This window comes from Canis lupus, chromosome 3 (assembly GCF_011100685.1).
Source record: "Canis lupus familiaris isolate Mischka breed German Shepherd chromosome 3, alternate assembly UU_Cfam_GSD_1.0, whole genome shotgun sequence".
Classification (NCBI taxonomy): domain Eukaryota; kingdom Metazoa; phylum Chordata; class Mammalia; order Carnivora; family Canidae; genus Canis; species Canis lupus.
In genome coordinates, this window is record NC_049224.1 from 71507851 (window position 1) to 71526281 (window position 18431).

The following is an 18431-nucleotide window of genomic DNA, read 5'->3' on the forward strand; positions in this document are numbered from 1 at the left end:
TTGCTCAGTGCGAGAGCCCGCCCGGGCGGGGGCGCCTCCAGGCTCCGGGCGGACGGCGCAGGCTCCTCCCTCCGGCGGGGCGGGGCGGGGCGGGGCGGGGCGGCGCGGGGCAGGGGACGGGGCGGGAGGGGGGAGAGCGCGCTGGCCGGGGCCGTCGGCCGTGCTGCTCCTCCGCCGCTCGTCTGCTCGTGGCCGCGGGCCCGCTGGCGCCGAGCTGGCGGGGACGGCGGCCGGGACGGCGGGCCGGGGCGGCGCGCGGCGGCGGGGACGATGCGGCCGGGCCGCCGCCTGAGCGCCCCCGATGGCCCGGGGCGCGGCGGCCTGCGAGAGCGACGCGCGGCTGCCGCTGGGCCGGGACGCGGGGTGGCCGGCGCCCGCGCTGCTGGCCCCCGCCGTGCTGCTGGGCGCCGCGCTCGGCCTGGGCCTCGGGCTCTGGCTGGGCCGCCGCGCCTCCCGGCCGCGCCCGCGGCGCCAGGTGGGTCCGGGCCGGGGGCGCGCGGGGGGCGGGCGTCAGGGGCGCGCGCGCGGGTCTCCAGCGCCCCGTCGGCGCTGCAGCGACCTCGCTGGCGCTGGGCACACCGGCTCCTGCCCCGCTTCCCTTCTGGCCCAGGAAGGGGCTGCAGACCCAGTGCAGAGGGGGAGCAGCGCAGCGACAGGAGCGCACCGGCCTGGGGTCCCCGGGAAGTGGCCGCTCCGTGCGACTCCGCTGTGCGCGGCCACAGAAGCCTCGAAAGCCCTCCGAGGCCCCAGGCTCCTCATCTGCAGCCTGAAGGGCCTGGACTCGCCGCTGGCCCAGGGGCCCGGCCGGGCGAGGTGGACAGGAGGGCTGGGATCCCCACCCCTGTCCATCTGCTGCTTGCCTGCCCCGGGAGCTACCTCGCTAGGCTCTCCAGCCCCAGCTGCCACACTGGCGTGCATTCACGCCTTCATTCCCTCATCCATCCCTGCCGTGAAAGTGCGACCAGTGTGCCAGCCGCACACGGTCCTCGGGTCCTCGGGTCCACGGTCCTCGGGCCTGCTCTTGCTGCTGGAGGTTCACAGCCTCCAGGAAATGGTGGCACTCAAGTGAACTTGTAATCATAGCACAACCTGGTGAGTTGGGTGACGGGAAAGAATAGCGTCCATAATGCTAGCACTTGGGGGTTGCGGACTGTGTGCAGCTCATTGAGCTGGACCCTCTACCTGAATTATCTCATTAATCCCCAGAACAGCTTTGTGAGTTTGTTCTGTTGATGACCCCATCTTGCATTTGAGGAAACTGAGGCACAGTGCGGTTCAGTGACTTGCCAAAGTGACAGATGTATGGCTCAGCCCAAAGTCACTGCATTCTCCATGGGTGTCAGTGGTCACAGAAGGGGGGATTCATGGATGCTTCCCGTGACCCTTGTGACGGAATTGGATGCTGTGTGGAGATGGCAGGCATACAGCAGTCGTGGTGTGATCACTTTCTTGGGTCTTTGCTCCTTTGATCTTGTTGAGAGATAAAGTCTGGTAGGATCTGAGATGAGGTGTTTGCTCTTTTTTCCTTGGATTCCTGGCCCATGCAAGAAGGAGGCAAGTCCAGCAGGGCTCTTTTTTATTGCCGCTGATTTCGGGGGAGTGTTTTGCTGGAAAGGCGTGATGAAGGTTGCATGAAAGTAGTATAGTGCAAGATGCTTGCAGGTCCGTGTGAGGTTGTCCCATCCCACTGATGATTGAAGGACATTGTGAGACACTGGCTTCTTGTGTGAAGAGGGAAGTAATACGTGCAAGACCTTTCTTGGGTGCGCTGAGGGTTTGTGGGCTTTTGGTTCTGTATTCCCACAACAAATCTGTGAGTGGGGGAAGCTGTCATTATCCTCACTTTCCAGGTACGGAGGTCAAAGCTCCCCAACATTGTTCTTGGTCCAGGGTCACGTGATGAATAAACAGAGGGGCTGGATTTCAACCCCAGTGTGTCGGAATGCCTGAATCATAGCATTTAGTCAGCTGCCACCTGGTGAGGTAGGTGGTGGTATCCGTCTTGGTCTGTTCAGACCGCTATAAGAAAAATACCATAAGCTGTGTGACATAGAAACAACAGAAACTTCTTCTCACAGTTCTGGAAGCCAAAAACAGGTGTTAGTACGGCTGGATTCCGGTGAGGGCCCACTTCCAGGCTGCAGACTTCTCACTGTGTCCTCAGAGAGTAGAAGGGTCCTGAAATAATGATGCTCCCCTGTGAGGTGGATGAGGTTTATCTCTTGGAGTCCTTCTTATAGGATGATCTGATTGGGTCCTTCCCTGCAGAACTCTTATACTGACCAGGTATAACTGCTAAACAAACAATGCTTAAATCCTTAATATCATCATCTGCCCCTCTCCACTGCACCCCAGACTGGTACAGCCACAAGGGCTTCTTCCCTGGACATGCTGTGTGTGCTCCTGCCACAGGGCCTTTGCACTTGCTGTGCCCTCTCATGGAAAGCTTGTCCCTGACATATCTGAGAGGCTTGCTCTCTCACTTCCTTCACATTTCTTCTCAAATACCATCTTGCCCAAGAGGCCTTCCCCTCCCATTGCCATCTATTCTCCTGTCCTACATCTTTTTTTTTCTATAGCACTTACCACCCATGACTTACTACGTGTTTACTTACATCTCTCTTCTGTCAGTGGAATGTAAACTCCACGAAGGTGGGGGCTTTGTTTATTTTGTTATTCCATTCCCAGTGACTGGAATAAACCTTGACACTTAGTGTTGCTTTGTAACAGTTGCTGACTAACTGGATGACAAAAGGTGGTATTTCATCAGTGTAAAGATTATATCCATGAGCAGCCATAAGAGGGGCTTCATCAGGGTCTCTGGTATCATTATGATCTACAAAGTCATGGAAAACAGAGAACTCGCAAATGCCAAATCATTGCTCCTAGGGGAAACACAGCTGGCCAATACGTAACCTTGTTTTGTGTGTGTTTCTGTTTATAGACACCCTGTGTAATACATATTGTTGATGCACTAACAGTGAATGCACAGCCAACAGTGCCCTACCTTGTGCCTGAATGAAGCTTATCACACACACACATTTTTCCATGAGGCGCACGCCAGCTATTTTGGCCCTAGGAACACCACACATCACTTAGCGCTATGCCTTGGGCTCGTTTTAAATAACCACATTAGCAACAGAAAACACAGAAATGTGGGGAAATAATGGCATTAACAGAACATGGAAGGGACACTTGTCTGCAATTCGAGACCTGACACAGAAAGGTAGGGCGTGCCCTTGCTCACTCTCCGTTGGACGTCAAGCAGCTCAAATTTTCGCCACTCTGCACATGCTCAGGAGTGACCACAAAAGTACCACAAGTGTAGATTTTGGGGTTACAAATACATTTCGGCAAGTGAGCAAATTTACAAACACAGAGTCTACCGATAACAAAGATCAGGGTTCCCGATACAAACCATTCTGTAATTTAAGGGTACCTAAAGTCATCCAATGGCATTATGGAAAAGAGCAAGAAAATTAAGATTTATGTACCATTTCCTGTGTTCAGCTGTAACCACCCCCACCCCCCACCCCGCCCCGAGATCAGGCTACCCGGGGCCACCAGCCCAGAAGAAACAATGGAGTGACTTTTGATCCAAGTATGACCTCCAGGTCCTGAGGACATCCCGAGGCGGGGAGCCAGGGGGGCTTCTCAGGAAGCTGACTTCTGGATGGTCTCGAGGGCTGTGTAGCTGGCCCCAGGGGGGTGGGAGGCAGGAGGCTGCACACAGAGGGAGGGCCAGGTGGAGGCACAGAGATGAGCATGTGTCGGGTCGGGGGTAGATGGCTCAAGTCATGGGGTGCAAGGCTGACCAGCTTTCCTGTGTTTTCTCCACCTCCACCTTTGGATTTTAGAAAGACGATACTCAGAGTCTGCTCAAGAATTTAGAGTCTCACATACAGGACCCGTCGGAAACCGGCTCCCCATCCAGGAGGAGGAGGAGAGAAGCACAGATGTCAAAGGAGGAGGCTGTGGACGTAAGCTGCACGTTTGGGTTTCTTTGCTGTGTCACATGTTGGGGGTCATATGCCGCACCTAGCAGCACAGATGCCATCCAGATGAGCCTCTGACAGATGTCCTGTCCCAAGAGGCTGCTTTTCTGCAGTAACATTTGCATACGGCAAAATACACAAATTTTAAGTTTATAGTTTGATGAGTGTATACACTCTGGTAGCCAATACCCTGATCTGGAATGTTCCATCACCCCAGAAAGTTCCCAGTGCCTCTTTCTGGTTTACCCTCCCCTCATCTCCCCGGTCCCACACCTTGCCTCTTCCAGAAGTAGCTACTGCTGTGATTCCCATCACCATGGTGGTTTTACTGTTCTAGAATTTCACGTGTACTTTCTTGTGCCGACCTTGCCTCAACAAACTGCTTTTGAGACTGCTCATGTTGTTGCACTCATCAGTAATCCATCCCTTTTAATTGCTCAGCCCACTGTGGTATTACAGTGGAGGTTCTTTCCCATGTCTGGCTATGCTGAGTAGGGCTTCTGCGAATGTTTGTGTATAAGTTTACTTGTTTCCGTTTCATTTTATGTATTCTAAATGAATGTTAAGTAAATATGCAGGAGTGCAGGCTGTGAGCCTCTTGATGGACATGTTAAAGGTGGGATTCTCCTTGTCCCTTCCTCACTGGCCCCTACCTTGTCCAGCCTGAGCCCACCCATAGGGCATCACTCTGTGTGTGAGCTCTGTGGAGAGAGAAAGGGCATTTCTTCCAAAAGTGTGCTATTTGTAGACACTTGCTGGTCCCCAGAAAGTACCGTGGATCCTGGTCAAGTAGCCTCAATTATCTAAAGGTAAATATCGATATTTAGGCAGGTAGAGAGAGAGAGAGACCACTAGAGGGTTCCTGAGAAATTGGGAAAGGTTTTATTTTATTTTTTTATCACTTACTGAGTGCCAGGCATTTTCACATGTGTCACTTTTGAGTGATGTGCACACTCATGTGAATTACCCCCTGCATCTCTCCCAGCGGCCCCACGAGGTAGATCTTATTTATATCCTCTTCTTGAGGATTCTGGAGGCAGGCTTCCCTTACGCAGCCTGGTGGAAAGATTGGCTGCCCTCATGGGAGCTGGAGCTGAAGCAGGAGCAAGCCCCTGGCACGGAGGTGCTATGTATCCAGCTCGTGCTCCCTGCTTCTGTCCCTAAGTGTCTGTCTCCCGCTATGTGTCTGCATGTGTGTGTGTTGGGGCGGCTCTGTGTATCTCTCTCTCTCTCTCTCTCGTGTCTCTCTCCATGGGCATCTCTGTGTGTCCATGTGGCAGGTGGGTGTGTGATGTCTCTCTTTCTCTCATCTGTCTCCTTCTGTCCGTTTTATCCTGTGTTATCAAAACCCTGCTCACAGCATTGGAAACATACAGCTACAGAAAAACATAAACATGCACACTGTGTTCCTAACAGCCCTCTTCAGCCAAAACATGGAAACTCAAATGTCCATCAGCTGATGAGTGGCTAAACATAACATGCTCTATCCATTTGACGGAATACTCTTTGACCATAAAAAGGAAAGAAGTCCTGAAACATGCTACCACATGAAGGGACCTGAACATCTCACACAAACTCAAAGAAGCCGATTACAAAAGGCCACGTATTATAGAATCGCATTCGTGTGGCATGTTTGCAACAGGTGCATTTACAGAGATGGAGTAGACTGGGGCTTGCTTGGGCAGGGATGATAGAGGAGAGATAGAGGTGACAGCTAACAGGTGTGGGGTTTCTTTCTGAGATGATAGAAGTTTTCTACAATTGATTGCGGGAATAGCTGCACTTATCTGGGAATAGACCGGAAATTACTAAATTGCATGCTTTACATGGTAAAGCATGGACACAACCCCGCTCACACAGAGGGGGGCCCTGGAGATGGTGAAAAGACACTGGCTTGGGGTGGGGAGGCGCGGCTGTCCCCTGGATCCCAGGAACCCAGCCCTGTCAGATGTTTGCTATGTGATGCTGGGTGAGAGACAACCTATCTGAGCCTCTGGCTTCTTGGCTTCACGGTGACAGTAATGATGCTGTCCCAGGGTCACCCACAGGTTGGCCAACTACAGGACAAGTGGTCAGTGCTCACAGGGGAGCCGAGTCCTGCTTCCCCAGCAGCCCACTCGTGTGTTTACCTAGTAATGTTTTACCTGTTAACCATTTAACTATGCCAACTGATGCCCCTGACCAAGCTAATGATTGCCAAGAGTTAAGTTAAAGATCTGCCTGTTCCAGTGACTTGCTTGCCAAAATGCCCTGCCTTCTGCACACCCAGCTTGTCAAGGAATGTTGGCCAGGCCCGATTTGGACAGGGTGAGCTGAGCTCCAACTCTGATGCCCCAAAATGCACGGAAAACTGAGGCATTCGTGGTTCACACCGCTCCTTGCATGAACTTTATCTTGATAAACAGCTCACGTCAGTCGAAAGCACACAGAATGTTCCAGAAGGCTCTTCAGCGTGCCACGACACAGCCTTGGCTCTCTTCATCCCTGTCCTTTTGCTCTGGCATCTGGCGGTTGGAGAGGGGATGGTTCCTCTGTGGACGCATCTGTGCGCTCACTGAAAGAACACCTCTGTGTCAACTAGTGACAGGCCTTTTCTTTTCCTGCAATTATGCTTGCACTAATTTTCTGAATAAATACATCAAGTCAGCTGAAGAAGTTCTACATTGTAGACTTGCACTACAACCAATTTTCTATATAATTGTATTGCTACGGTTGAGAAGATTATCAGAATTTGGAAGGCATCTGAACTTAATAAGAAAAGCTGGAAAAAAAAAACAAAAACAAAAAACTAAGAACAGCAGAAGTCTATTCATTCACAGATTCTATGTGCCAAGTGCTTCCAGGTCCTTCTTCCTGACAAACACCATGACCATCATAGTGTCAGTCCTCAGTCCTTCACTGGCTTGCAGTCTGCAGGTGGACGGGCTGGAAACGCATATGCGCCCACAGGCTTCTCATAACACTGCGGTACCGTGTCAGCTGGGCTCATGCTTTGACGTGCATGGCCGGGTTCTGCTTCCACACATCCCAGGTGGACCCAGCATCTACATCCTGTTCTTCTAATTATGTTTTCCACATGAAGTGCAGTTTTTGTTTTCTATCTCCCCTAGAGGGCAGAGACCACATCTTCCTCTCATTTTCTGCTCCTTCCATGCTATGCTCTCTCTTCACCTCTGTTTGTAAGAAGTTTAGCAAGACACATTGCCCTCTGCTTTCCTAGCTTTGCTCGAGCAGGTGAGTCTCCACTGGAAAGCAACCAGGGCTGGCATCCCAGGCGTCCCGCCTGCACAGCCACACAGGATTTATGCTCAGTCAGGGCCCCACCTCTGGTTTCTGGACTCTGCTGTCCCGAAAATCTTCTTTTTTAAACTTATTTATTCATGAGAGACAGAGAGAGAGAGAGTCAGAAACTAAGGCAGAGGGAGAAGCAAGCTCCCAGGGGGAGCCTGATGGCGGACTCAATCCCAGAATCACAACTTGAACCAAAGGCAGGCACTCAACCACTGAGCCACGTAGGTGCCCCATGTCCCAAAATTCTTAATCATATTTTAATCAGATGCAACCCCCCCTTTTCATTTTGTATTGGGTCTCACAAATTATATAACCTGTTCTGAAGGCAACCTTTTTGTCTTACCACCACCCTTTGCTTTTTGTACCCACACAGCTTCAAGCAGAGGTTAGAACTAGGTGCTGGGGGTTGGGACAGGCCATGTTCTGCTCCCTTGGGTCACAGCGAAGCCAAGAAGGGTTTGAAGCTGGCCGTTATGGGGATTTCATGTTTCAAAGACCATCCGGTTGCCATATAGAGAACAAATTGGAAAATGTTAACTTCTGAGCCTTGTTCCCTGAAATAGGATGGAAATCATATGGATCTCCCTGAGCTGGCTGTTGTGTGATGATTACATGAACAAGAGTGCAGAAAGAGCCCAGCATACAGTAGGCACTCAGTGCACAGATGGAAGCCAGCTTGGGGGCTCTGCAGCCCTGTGTGGTGGCTTAGTCCAGCACGATGGGTGTGAGTGACATTTAGGAATTGAAGCTGGTGGGATTTGTGGTTGACTTTACATGGAAGGTTGGGGTATAGGAGCGACACTGGATCTGACCTGTGTTCTCAGGAGCATGGTATGGCCAGTCCAGGAGTCTTCTCAACCAAACACCTACTCCCCATTTAACTTCCTTGCTCTCACCCCCGTTCTTATTTGCACAATCTGAAGGAGACAGAAAGGTGTCAGCTAAAGAGGAGGGACTCTGGAGCCAGGGAATCTGAGCTCAAATCCCAGTTCTGGCATTTGTGAGCTGTGTGACCTTGGGCTCATGGCTTAACTGGTCTGTGTCACCTGTCCCCTCTTGGGAAATGGAGACAGTAGCCTCTGTGATGGAGCCCTCAGAAGTGGAAGGAGGTGGCACATGTTGGTGGTCTGCCCCATTCTTGACATCTAGGTCCGTTTTTGTGAGTCATAAAGTACAGAAGGAAATGACAAGACCCAGCCTTTGCCATGTGGCGTCCATGTCCTGTTCAGAAGGGCATTGTGGTGAAACCCGCTCTGGAGATGTCCCTGGGCCACACTGCTGGCTCTGTCAGGTGCTGCTTCAATGCCCGCATGAGGAGGAAGCGATAAATCCTTCTGTAGTCCCCCATGATGGGTTATCTTATGCCAAGTTGGCAACTGGAAATAGCCATTTGTGGTGGAGCTCTTTCTTCAGAAAGGTGTGGTTGAAAGTGTTGAAGTATATGTGGGCACAGTTTTCACCCATCAGTTTGCTCAGAACCGATGAGGGATTTCCTGTGGTCTGGAGTGCCAGGTTCCTGACTTGCCTGCCTGTTTGCCATCATCACTTGCAGGTTGTTCTCAGAACATTCATTCAACACCCACCTGGCAAAGTGCAGGGGCGGCCGTGGCAAGAGAGATACAGGAAGGATGGGATGTAGAGCAGTTGTGAATAAGTCTGTCCAGCTGTGGTCAGAGGAGGCTCCTTCCTACCATTCCTTTGAGCTGCCCATTGTTTTGCTTCTCTTCTGTTCCAGCTACTCTGCTGGGTGCTTTACGCGGTCTGGGGGCAGATATGTTGCCTGTTTTCTGTCTGGGAAGACTGAAGCTCAGAGAAGTGAAAAGACTTGCCCAACTGCTTTTCCTTTAAGGGTCTGATCCAGGGTCTTGTGTGAATGAGCATTGCCTTGCGGAAGTGTTCACGCCTTTGGCAATGCTAAAACTATTCTGTGTTTCCTTTTTTCCACTAAAGTGGTTCGCAATTTTTAGAAGAACTCATTAATTATTGTCATGCTATTTAATTACTTATTTCTTCCAAAGCTGGAGACTTGGAATTAAATAATGTGCTATCCAACCATCCACCCATCCATTCATTCATCCACCATTCCATCATCCTCCCATCCATCCATCCATCCATTCATTCATCCATCCATCCATCTACCCATTTGTCCATCTGTCCATCTATCATACATCCACCTCTCCATCTACCTATCCACTCATCTATCCATCCATTTTCCTCTCCATCCATCTACCCCTCCCACCCTCTATCCCTCCACTCATTCACCCATCCATCTAGCAAGTGAGTACCTTGGACCTAAATGTGCCTGTTATGGTCCCTTCCTGAGGCCACTGTTACAAATGGATGTGGCATTTTGGTAACTCTTAGTGGTGTATCCTTCATTTTACAGAAAGCACCCCATGCCATTTGTTCTTTCTTCCCAGGAATATGAGCCATCTTTCAACAGTAACATCACAGCATTTGCACTGAAGGCAAAAGTCATCTATCCCATCAATCAGAAGTTCCGGGTAAGAGTCCTCAGCTCCATCTTAGAAATACAATCATTTAATACTGTTCCTAGAGATTGGGGTATGAGTGGGCAGATTAAGTGTGTGATTTTTGGTTCTGCCTGAGGGTTTTACAGCAAGTCATTTTAATAGGGATAACTTTGAGGCTTCCTGATGGAGCAAGACTTTAGGATGAATCCACTTTATGACAGCGTTGTCATAAAAGGTATTTTATGGGACAGGGTATAGCAAGGTATTCCCAGAACCCCAGGTGACAGCACAGTTGGGCTGTGTCCTTCTGTTCTAGATGAATACAAATACCAGCACTGACACGGTTATTAGCATTGCTCCTCATTCACCGACCCCCCTTCCACCTTACTGAACACATCCTGCGAGGCTGGCACAGTGCTAGGCATTTCTCAGGTGTTGGGCATTTTACATCAGGTAAATCACCCTGTCATTGCCTTGTTACGCATAAGGAAATTGAGGCCCAGGGAGACTAATGACCTGCCAGAGGTCACCTGGCTGTGGGTCTTCCCCCTGAAGCCGGGAATTCATTCCTATGATCAGGAGTTCTGCAGACAGCAGTAGATCCCATGGTGCTTTGAGGAGCCGTTGGCCTGTGAAACTCTCCATGAAGGAAAGAGTCCCTGGTCTGGTACTTGAGGGATGTGCAGTCCACTCCTCCTGGCCATCGAGAGGACAGGCTCTGGAGTCACGCAGACTCTGTTCTAATTCCCATCTCCACCATATTCTGTGGGCCATTTCCTGACTCAGCCTCCATTTCTTCATCTGGAAATGGAGGTGATGGGCCCTCCTGCCTCCCTCAGGTCTTTGAGGGTCAAAGGGGATAATAGACATAGGGTTTAGAATGGTGTGTGACATCCGAGCACTCAGTGTTCATTCAGTTTTTTCAATTATCATTTGCTTCTGAAGGCACCGGAGCCAGGCTCTGCAAAGTCCTGCACCAAAGAAATTATTTCAGCTTGCTTAACACAGACTTTCCCAAATGAATTTTTCTGTGGAACCCTTATTATGGGGAGCAGTAACTGGAACGGTTCCTGGGAACATTTACTGGGGACCGCTCCATTCACTTAGCGATCTGGTGGGTGGTTGAAGGGACAAAACCACCAGACTGAGTATATTATTCCTTATCCACACCCCTTGCCAGGCAGGCTCCTGGTGGGCACTGGAGATTATCCAGTGGTCAGGACATCATCGTCCTCACCCTGGACGCCCTCACGGTCTGGGCAGAGATTGTGGGATGATGTGTGAAAACGGGCAAGATAGAAATAACCAGAGGCCCATGGAGCTGCCAGTGGGCTGGGCCCAGCTACGAGGGAGGGAAGGCTCTGGGTCTGTCTGGAGGGAGAGACACTTTAGCCTGGTGGACAGTGAGTGAGGGCTGTTCCAGGCAAGGGGACCAGAGTTTCAAAAGGCCCAGAAGTTTGAAATGCCAGGGGAGGCTTAGAGCTGGCAGCCAGCTGAGTACTACTTGGGCAGGCGTATCCTGGAACGGCAGGACAGGCTGGATGGAGGTGGCAGCTGATGTTTCTTGACCCTTCCAGATGTTGTAGGCGCTAGGCTGTGACCTCGTGTGGGCATGGTAGTGTGTGGGGCTTGAGCTCCTTGATAAGGAGCTTGGGGCCTGTGCTAGGGCAGTGGGGAGCCAGCTGGCAGGCCTGGGGTCAGGAGGGTGATATGGGGTCAGTGTAGTGGTCAGCAGGTAGGCAGAGAAGCACACACAGGGGTCTGGGATGGTGGGGGGAGAGGTGGGGAGGCAGGTGGACTGTGGGGAGCAGGTAGGCCTACAGGGAACAGGCCATGGTGATCAGCTAAGAGGTAGGTACCTGTTGGACAGGGCCTGGCCTCCTGGGGACAGGGGCCATGACATGGGACCCTGGGGGATGGGTGGGACCCTGGGACAGAAACTCTATCTGTTCACCTGCCCCACCCAGTCTGCCCCTGCCTGGGCCCCCCTGGGACCACTGCCCCAGATCACTGGTGGAATCACTGAAGCAAAGTCACACAGTAGGTCACACAGACTGAGTGGGTTTTCTCTCCTGCCGCTCAGCCGCTGGCCGATGGTTCCTCCAACCCTTCTCTGCACGAGAACTTAAAGCAGGCTGTCTTGCCAAACCAGCCAGTGGAGGCTTCCCCCTCCAGCAGCCTGGGGAGCCTGAGCCAGGCGGAGAAGGAGGACTGCAGCTCCTCGTCCAGCATCCACTCAGCCACCAGCTATGACAGGTTCTTGAGCCGCACCTTCGTCCAGGCCAACAGCTTCCCCGAGGTGCTGATCTGTGAGAGGTGAGGAGGGGGAGGCACAGGGAAGCCGACCAGTGGTCCACGTCACTGTCCGTGCTGGGAATGGAGGCCCAGAGAGGCTAAGTGAGTCAGCCATGGACACACAGCCACACGGCATCCAAGCTGGAGCTCGCCAGCTACCAAGTCATTTTGACCAATGTGAAGGTTTTGGAGTCAGGCTTGAGCCCTGGGGAGAGACCCATTATGGGGCCTTCTTGAATCACTGATGTGCCCTAGGTACTGCATAGGAGTAGCTTGCACTGATTAGGTGCCTTCTGTGTACTGGGGAGAGTGCTGAGCACTTTGTAGGGATTAATTATCTCCTGAGTATGACGGGGTCTGTGTTGTTCCCTGCTGTGTCCTCATTGCACAGTAGGAGCCTGAGACAAGTGCAGTGACAGAGGCATAAAAATTAATCGATCAATGAATTAATTCCATTTATCGACCCTATGCAGTAGGTCTATTATTGCCCTCATCTTACAAAGAGTGAAAAGAGACAGAGAGGCTGAGTAACTTGCCCAAGGTCACAGAGCAGATGAATGATGGAGCCTGTCTGACCCTATCTCCAAAGCCCATTCTCTAAAGCACCGTACCACTCAGCACACTGGAGAGGCCCGAGAAACTGAGTCCGCACATCTGTGCGTCAGTCCTCAGACCTCTGCTCAGTGGAGTTTGGGGAGTCCAAGTGGCCCTGCCTCAGCTCAGGGCTATGGAAGGAGAGGGCCCTAAGCTCGGTGCTGGCCCTGATGGTGGCTCAGCCTGCTGGCTGGGAAGGGCTGTCAATGAGCTTTAGAACTTAGTGAACTTGTCACAGTTTGGGTGGGAGCGAAGCCATTCAAAGTGCATTTGCCCACACAGGACAAATGGTCAAGTCCGCCCTGCCAATTACCTGCCCTGTGACCGTGCCACCACTTCTTGACTTCCTAAGTCAGTTTCTGCATCTGTGAAATGGGCATGACACGTGACACAGACACAACAATGCTGGGAAGGGGTGTTAACTCTCTTTTCTCCCACCTCCAACTCTTGCTGCCCCCTGCCCTTCATGTCTCGGGCAGCTGCTCCCTCCTGGTCACAAGTGAGTTTCAAATAGTTGCCTTGATTCCTTCGTATGAACCTGGGGCGGCTGTTGGGCATCTCTGCACATCTGGAGTCAGGGTGCACTGATGTCTGTACTGAGAAGACTTTGCAACCCCACTCCCTGCCTCGAGGACTCTCAATGGCTTTCTGTTTCTCTTTCGACTTTTCAGTGTGGACCTTGACTTATGTATCTACAACCTTCACTTAAAAGATCTGCTGCATCTGGACACGGCACTGAGGCAGGAGAAGCACATGGTAGGTGGTCAAGGTGTCTGGCTCTCCCTTCCCTGGGTTCCAAATGCTGCCCTCTGTGGGCGCTGAGTCCTGCGTGCCCTCAGGGAATGGGTGCCAATGACATTGGAGCCAATGTGACAGGAACAGTCAGGGCATTAGGCATCAGGAGGCAAAACAGAGAAGCAATTTGTGCCTGTGGATGGGACACAGGCTCTACTTTACTGAAAGCTGTGGGCTTAGGCAGAAAAATGAGAGCCTTCTTCCAGGGTTCACCTCCTGATGGAGACAGGTGGAAGGTACTGTGAAAAAAAGACAGCATTTTTATTATTTTTTTTGTTTAAATTCAGTTTAATTAACATATAACATATTACTAGTTTCAGAGGTAGAATTTAGTGATTTATCAGTTGCATAGAACACTCAGTGCTCATCACATTATGTACCCTCCTTCATGCCCATCACCCAGTTACCCCGTCCTCCTACCCACCTCCCCTCCAGCGACCCTCAGTTTGCTTCCTAGAGTCCAGCATCTCTTACGGTTTGTCTCCCTCTCTGATGTATCTATTTTATTTTTCCTTCCCTTCCCCTATGTTCATGTGTTTTGTTTCTTAAATTTCACTTGTGAGCAAGATCATATAATTTTCTTTCTCTGACTGACTCATTTTGCTTAGCATAATACTCTCTAGTTCCATCCATGTCATTGCAAAGAGCAAGATTTTATTCTTTCTGATGACTAATATTCCATTGTATATATACATCATATATTACGTAGTATATGTTAATAATATATGTTATATATTATATACATTCCCATTCATCTGTGGATGGACATCTGGGCTCTTTCCACAGTTTGGCTATTGTGGACATTGCCGTTATTAACATTGGGGTGCAGGTGCCACTTTGGATCACTACATTTGTATCTTTGGGGTAAATACCTAGTAGTGCAATTGCTGGGTTGTAGGGTAGCTCTAGTTTTAACTTCTTGAGGAACCTCTGTACTGTTTCCCAGAGGGTCTACACCAGCTTGCATTCCCACCAACAGTATAAGAGGGTTCCCCTTTCTCTGCATCCTCACTAACATTTTTATTTTTAAAGATTTTAAAATATTTGAGAGAGAGAGAGAGATAGAGACAGAGATAGCCACAGAGATAGTGAGAAAGGGCACAAGTGGGAAAGAGAGGGAGAAGTAGGCTCCCCAATGAGCAGGGAGCCTAATGTGGGACTCGATCCCAGGACCCCGGGATTGAGACCTGAGTCGAAGGCAGATGCTTCATTGACTGAGCCACCCAGGTGCCCCTTGCCAACATTTTTTTTTAAAGATTTTATTTATTTATTCATGATAGTCACACACAGAGAGAGAGAGGCAGAGACATAGGCAGAGGGAGAAGCAGGCTCCATGCAGGGAGCCCGACGTGGGATTCGATTCCCGGTCTCCAGGATCGTGCCCCGGGCCAAAGGCAGGTGCCAAACCGCTGCGCCACCCAGGGATCCCTTAAAGGAATGATAACAGCGACAACAATATTTATGAGCACTAACTTTGTTGATTGCTTCTTGGGTACAGGCCCTGGGAGTGTCCCACAGGTGGCTAGCTTTGAACCTCACCACACTCTGGAGAGGCAGGTGTAGCCATCCTTCCACATTACAGATGAGGAAATAGGCACAGAGAGGACTCACCCAGAGTCATAAGGCCTTAGGTGGGAGCCGAGGTAGGCAGCCTGGTACCTTTTTATGGGAGTGTGTTCTCTGAGTGGATGAAGGAGCAGTTGAAACCGCAGATGGCAGCAGAACAAGACTGGTCTCCGCCAGATGCATGTGGTCTCCGGGTGAATCGTCACGGGATTGACGCGGTGAGGGGGGCAGCCTGAGAGATGTGTCTCAGCACAGCTGCGGAACCCCCAGCAGGGCCGGCTGGACATCATTTCTTCCAGATTATTGGAAAAGGGATGAAACCTATAGAGGGGAGGACCGTTGGAAAGAGCAAGGGAGAAGGGCCACTGGACAGAGTGACAGACACAGACAGACATGCCCACCAGGTGCTTCGTTATGGACTAGAAACATAAACATCCAGTTGCAGATGCAGTAAAGAGAAATTGGGGCTCTGTGAGAGAAGGGGCCCCTCCTAAACAGGGGCCAGTGCTAGAAACCAGAAGTCACAGCAGGACTCCAGAAACAGAGCCTGATCCGGGGGCCCCAGCGTACCACCTGCGGGTCGGGATGGCTTCCTTTCGGCCCCATCCCGACCCGCTTGCAGGCAGGTGGCCCTGGCAATCCTTTCAGAGGCTCTGCGCTCCCGAGGGTCAATTGTTTCTGTGCTCAGAGCCCCATCCAGCTGGCGAGTGACATGGTACTGGCTGCCTCGCCCCCGGAGCAGCCAGCAGATGCCCGCAGGGAAGCAGCCTGCTGTCATGGAGAAAGTGTCCACCATCACTCATCTGCCCATCTGGTCTGTGGCAGCCTCTCCTCCCTGGCAGGCACAATACCAGGGATGGCCCCCACCTGTCTGGAGCCCACTCTCTGGGGGTAGGGGGACGGGAGAGATGGCACAAATGCGCCACGACAGACAGCAGGACCTAGCAAACAATTTGGTGCCGTAAGCATGTGTAAGGGGGGACCAAGTGAGAGTAGGGGAGATGACCAGGCTTCCCTGGAGGGAGACACATAAGCTGGAACCTGGGGAAGGAGCTCTAGACTAGGAGTCAGAGACTTGGGTTCTAGTCCAGCCTCCCACACGTATGAGCTGTGTGACCTTAGGTAAGTCACTTCCCCTCTCTGGGCCACTTTCCGAAAGGAATAAAGATAATGTTTTTCAGCTTTTATCCCACAGAATTACTAGGAAGTGAAATTGTCCTACTTCGAAGGTTCTCCATAGGCAGAGCTCCAGGCTCTGCTGGGCTGCGCTGTGTGACCAGCATCATCACAGCACCACTTGTTAAGCACACATACTCTCCGAGCTAAGACTCTAGCTATCTGATCTCAATTAAGCCTTACAGCTATTTTTCAATCACAAAATACCGGAGACTGAGAGAGGTTGAGTCAGTTGTCCAAAATTGCACAGCTAGTGAATGGCAGACACAGAACCCGAGTGAGGTCTGTCCAAGTGCAAGGTCTGTGAGCCTGAACATACAGCAGGCACTCCATAGACATGTGCCCCCTGCCTACTGACGCCACCGTGGGGCCTGCTCTCCATGGGTGGCCTTTCCCTCCCCGCGGGGTGTATCTTCACTATGCAGGACCTGTCGAAACACACAAGCTCTCATGGAGACCTCAAGATCCATTTCTCTGGTAGACATGTCACCACAGGTCAGTTCAGATGTAACTCAGATTGCAGATGGCATCACCCGCAGACCTGTGGGATTGCTGTCCTGTACAGCCGAAACTACCCTAATACTGTGTGTCCACTATACGTCAATAACAAATTAAAAAATAAAAGTGACTCAGACCAGATGTGACCGTCATGCAGCCCAGGAGCTCAGAGCTCCCTGGTGGCCTTGGAGGGAGAAGCTGGCACTGGGCTTGTCAGGAGGTGGAGAGAAGCTGCATTTGACAGCATTAGAACCAGAATGACAGAGATGAGAACAGATTAGGGGATGTGTGTGTTGAGGGAGGTGCCAAGAGAAGGATCATTAGGCCTAGGGGATTCTCCTGGTGCCGGGACATTCTCCATCTTGATTGTGGCAGTGATTGCATGAATCCGTACTTGGGGTAAAGTTGCACAGAAATGCACATGCACATGCACACCAGTACATGTGACAATCAGTGGAACTGAGTGAAGTCTGTAGTAAACTGCGTCAGCCCAATGTCAGTAACTGTTTTGGGATTTGATATTATACTAAAGTGATGTCCCAGGTCACCCAGGGAAAGAACACATGGGACTCTGTACTGGTTTGATACTTTCCTGAGCTTATAATTTTTCCAAATGAAAAATTTTTTTAATTGAAGAATGAGACAAGACCTGTGCATATCACTGATTCAGTCTGGGGTCAAAAAGAAAATGGGTTTGAGACCAACATCTCGAGATACGAATGTTACCTTACGTAGTCTCAAATTCAGTGAGTAGAAAGCCAGGATGTCACTGTGTTCCTAGAGCTCGTTAGCACTGACAAGCATAAGGACAGTTCTGGGTTCTGTCCCTCGTGGGCCAGTTACCCAGATTTCTCAGCTAAAGAGTTCCTTGTCTGTAAAGTGGGGAAGATTGTACCAATGTCCTATGTGCTATAAAAACCAAATGAGATTTTTTTTTAAAGATTTTATTTATTCATGAGAGACACAGGGAGAGAGGCAGAGACACAGGCAGAGGGAGAAGCAGGCTCCCCCATGGGAAGCCCAATGTGGGGCTCGATCCCAGGGCCCCAGGATCACACCCTGAGCCAGCAGCACTCAACCACTGAGCCACCCAGGTGTCCCCCAAATGAGATTTTATATATATATAAATCCAGCCATGCCTGTTCTTGACTCTTGCCCACGGCTGCCTCCAGGCTGTAACAGCAAAATCCAATGGTTGCAAAAGTGATAGTATGGCCTGCAAACCCAGGAACTGTTACGATGTGGCCATCTACAGGAAAACATCTACTGAGCCCTGTACTAAAGTGCCTTACCACACAAATATGTCTGACCTCTGAAGCAGTTCAATGGAGGAGTGATACGCTTTTCTTTTCGGGAAATGGTACTGCAGCAATTAGATGTCCAGAAGCAGACACAGACGAACCTTAAGCCGAACCTCTGCGTCATGCAAAAATGAACTCAAAATGCATCACAGACTTAAATGTTAGATGCAAGACTATACATCTTCTAGAAAAAAAACAAGAGAAAATCTTCAGGATCTCGAACTAGGCAAAGAGTTCTTTCTTCGACTTAACACTGAGGGGGTGACCCACACAAGGGAAAACTAATATAGTTTTTTTATAATATATAATTATTATTATATAATACATGTAATTATATATATTATATATAGCATATATAATTATATAATATAGCCATCAAAATATAAAACTTGTGGTCTACAAAAGACCCTGTTAAGAGGATGGGGAGAAAGAGGGGGTTTGCAAGC

General features: G+C 50.6%; 1 protein-coding gene across 2 annotated transcripts in view; it reads left to right on the plus strand.

Moving 5' to 3' along the window:
• Positions 1 to 301: 301 nt before the first annotated feature.
• The window catches only part of EVC (EvC ciliary complex subunit 1), a 69301-nt gene continuing 51171 nt past the window's right edge, over positions 302 to 18431 (plus strand). For both annotated transcript variants that reach the window (XM_038533404.1, XM_038533405.1), the window contains exons 1-5: positions 302 to 475; positions 3858 to 3980; positions 9707 to 9790; positions 11844 to 12076; positions 13321 to 13405. In XM_038533404.1, the coding sequence (XP_038389332.1) occupies positions 302 to 475; positions 3858 to 3980; positions 9707 to 9790; positions 11844 to 12076; positions 13321 to 13405 (699 nt within the window). The remainder of the gene's footprint in view (positions 476 to 3857; positions 3981 to 9706; positions 9791 to 11843; positions 12077 to 13320; positions 13406 to 18431) is intronic.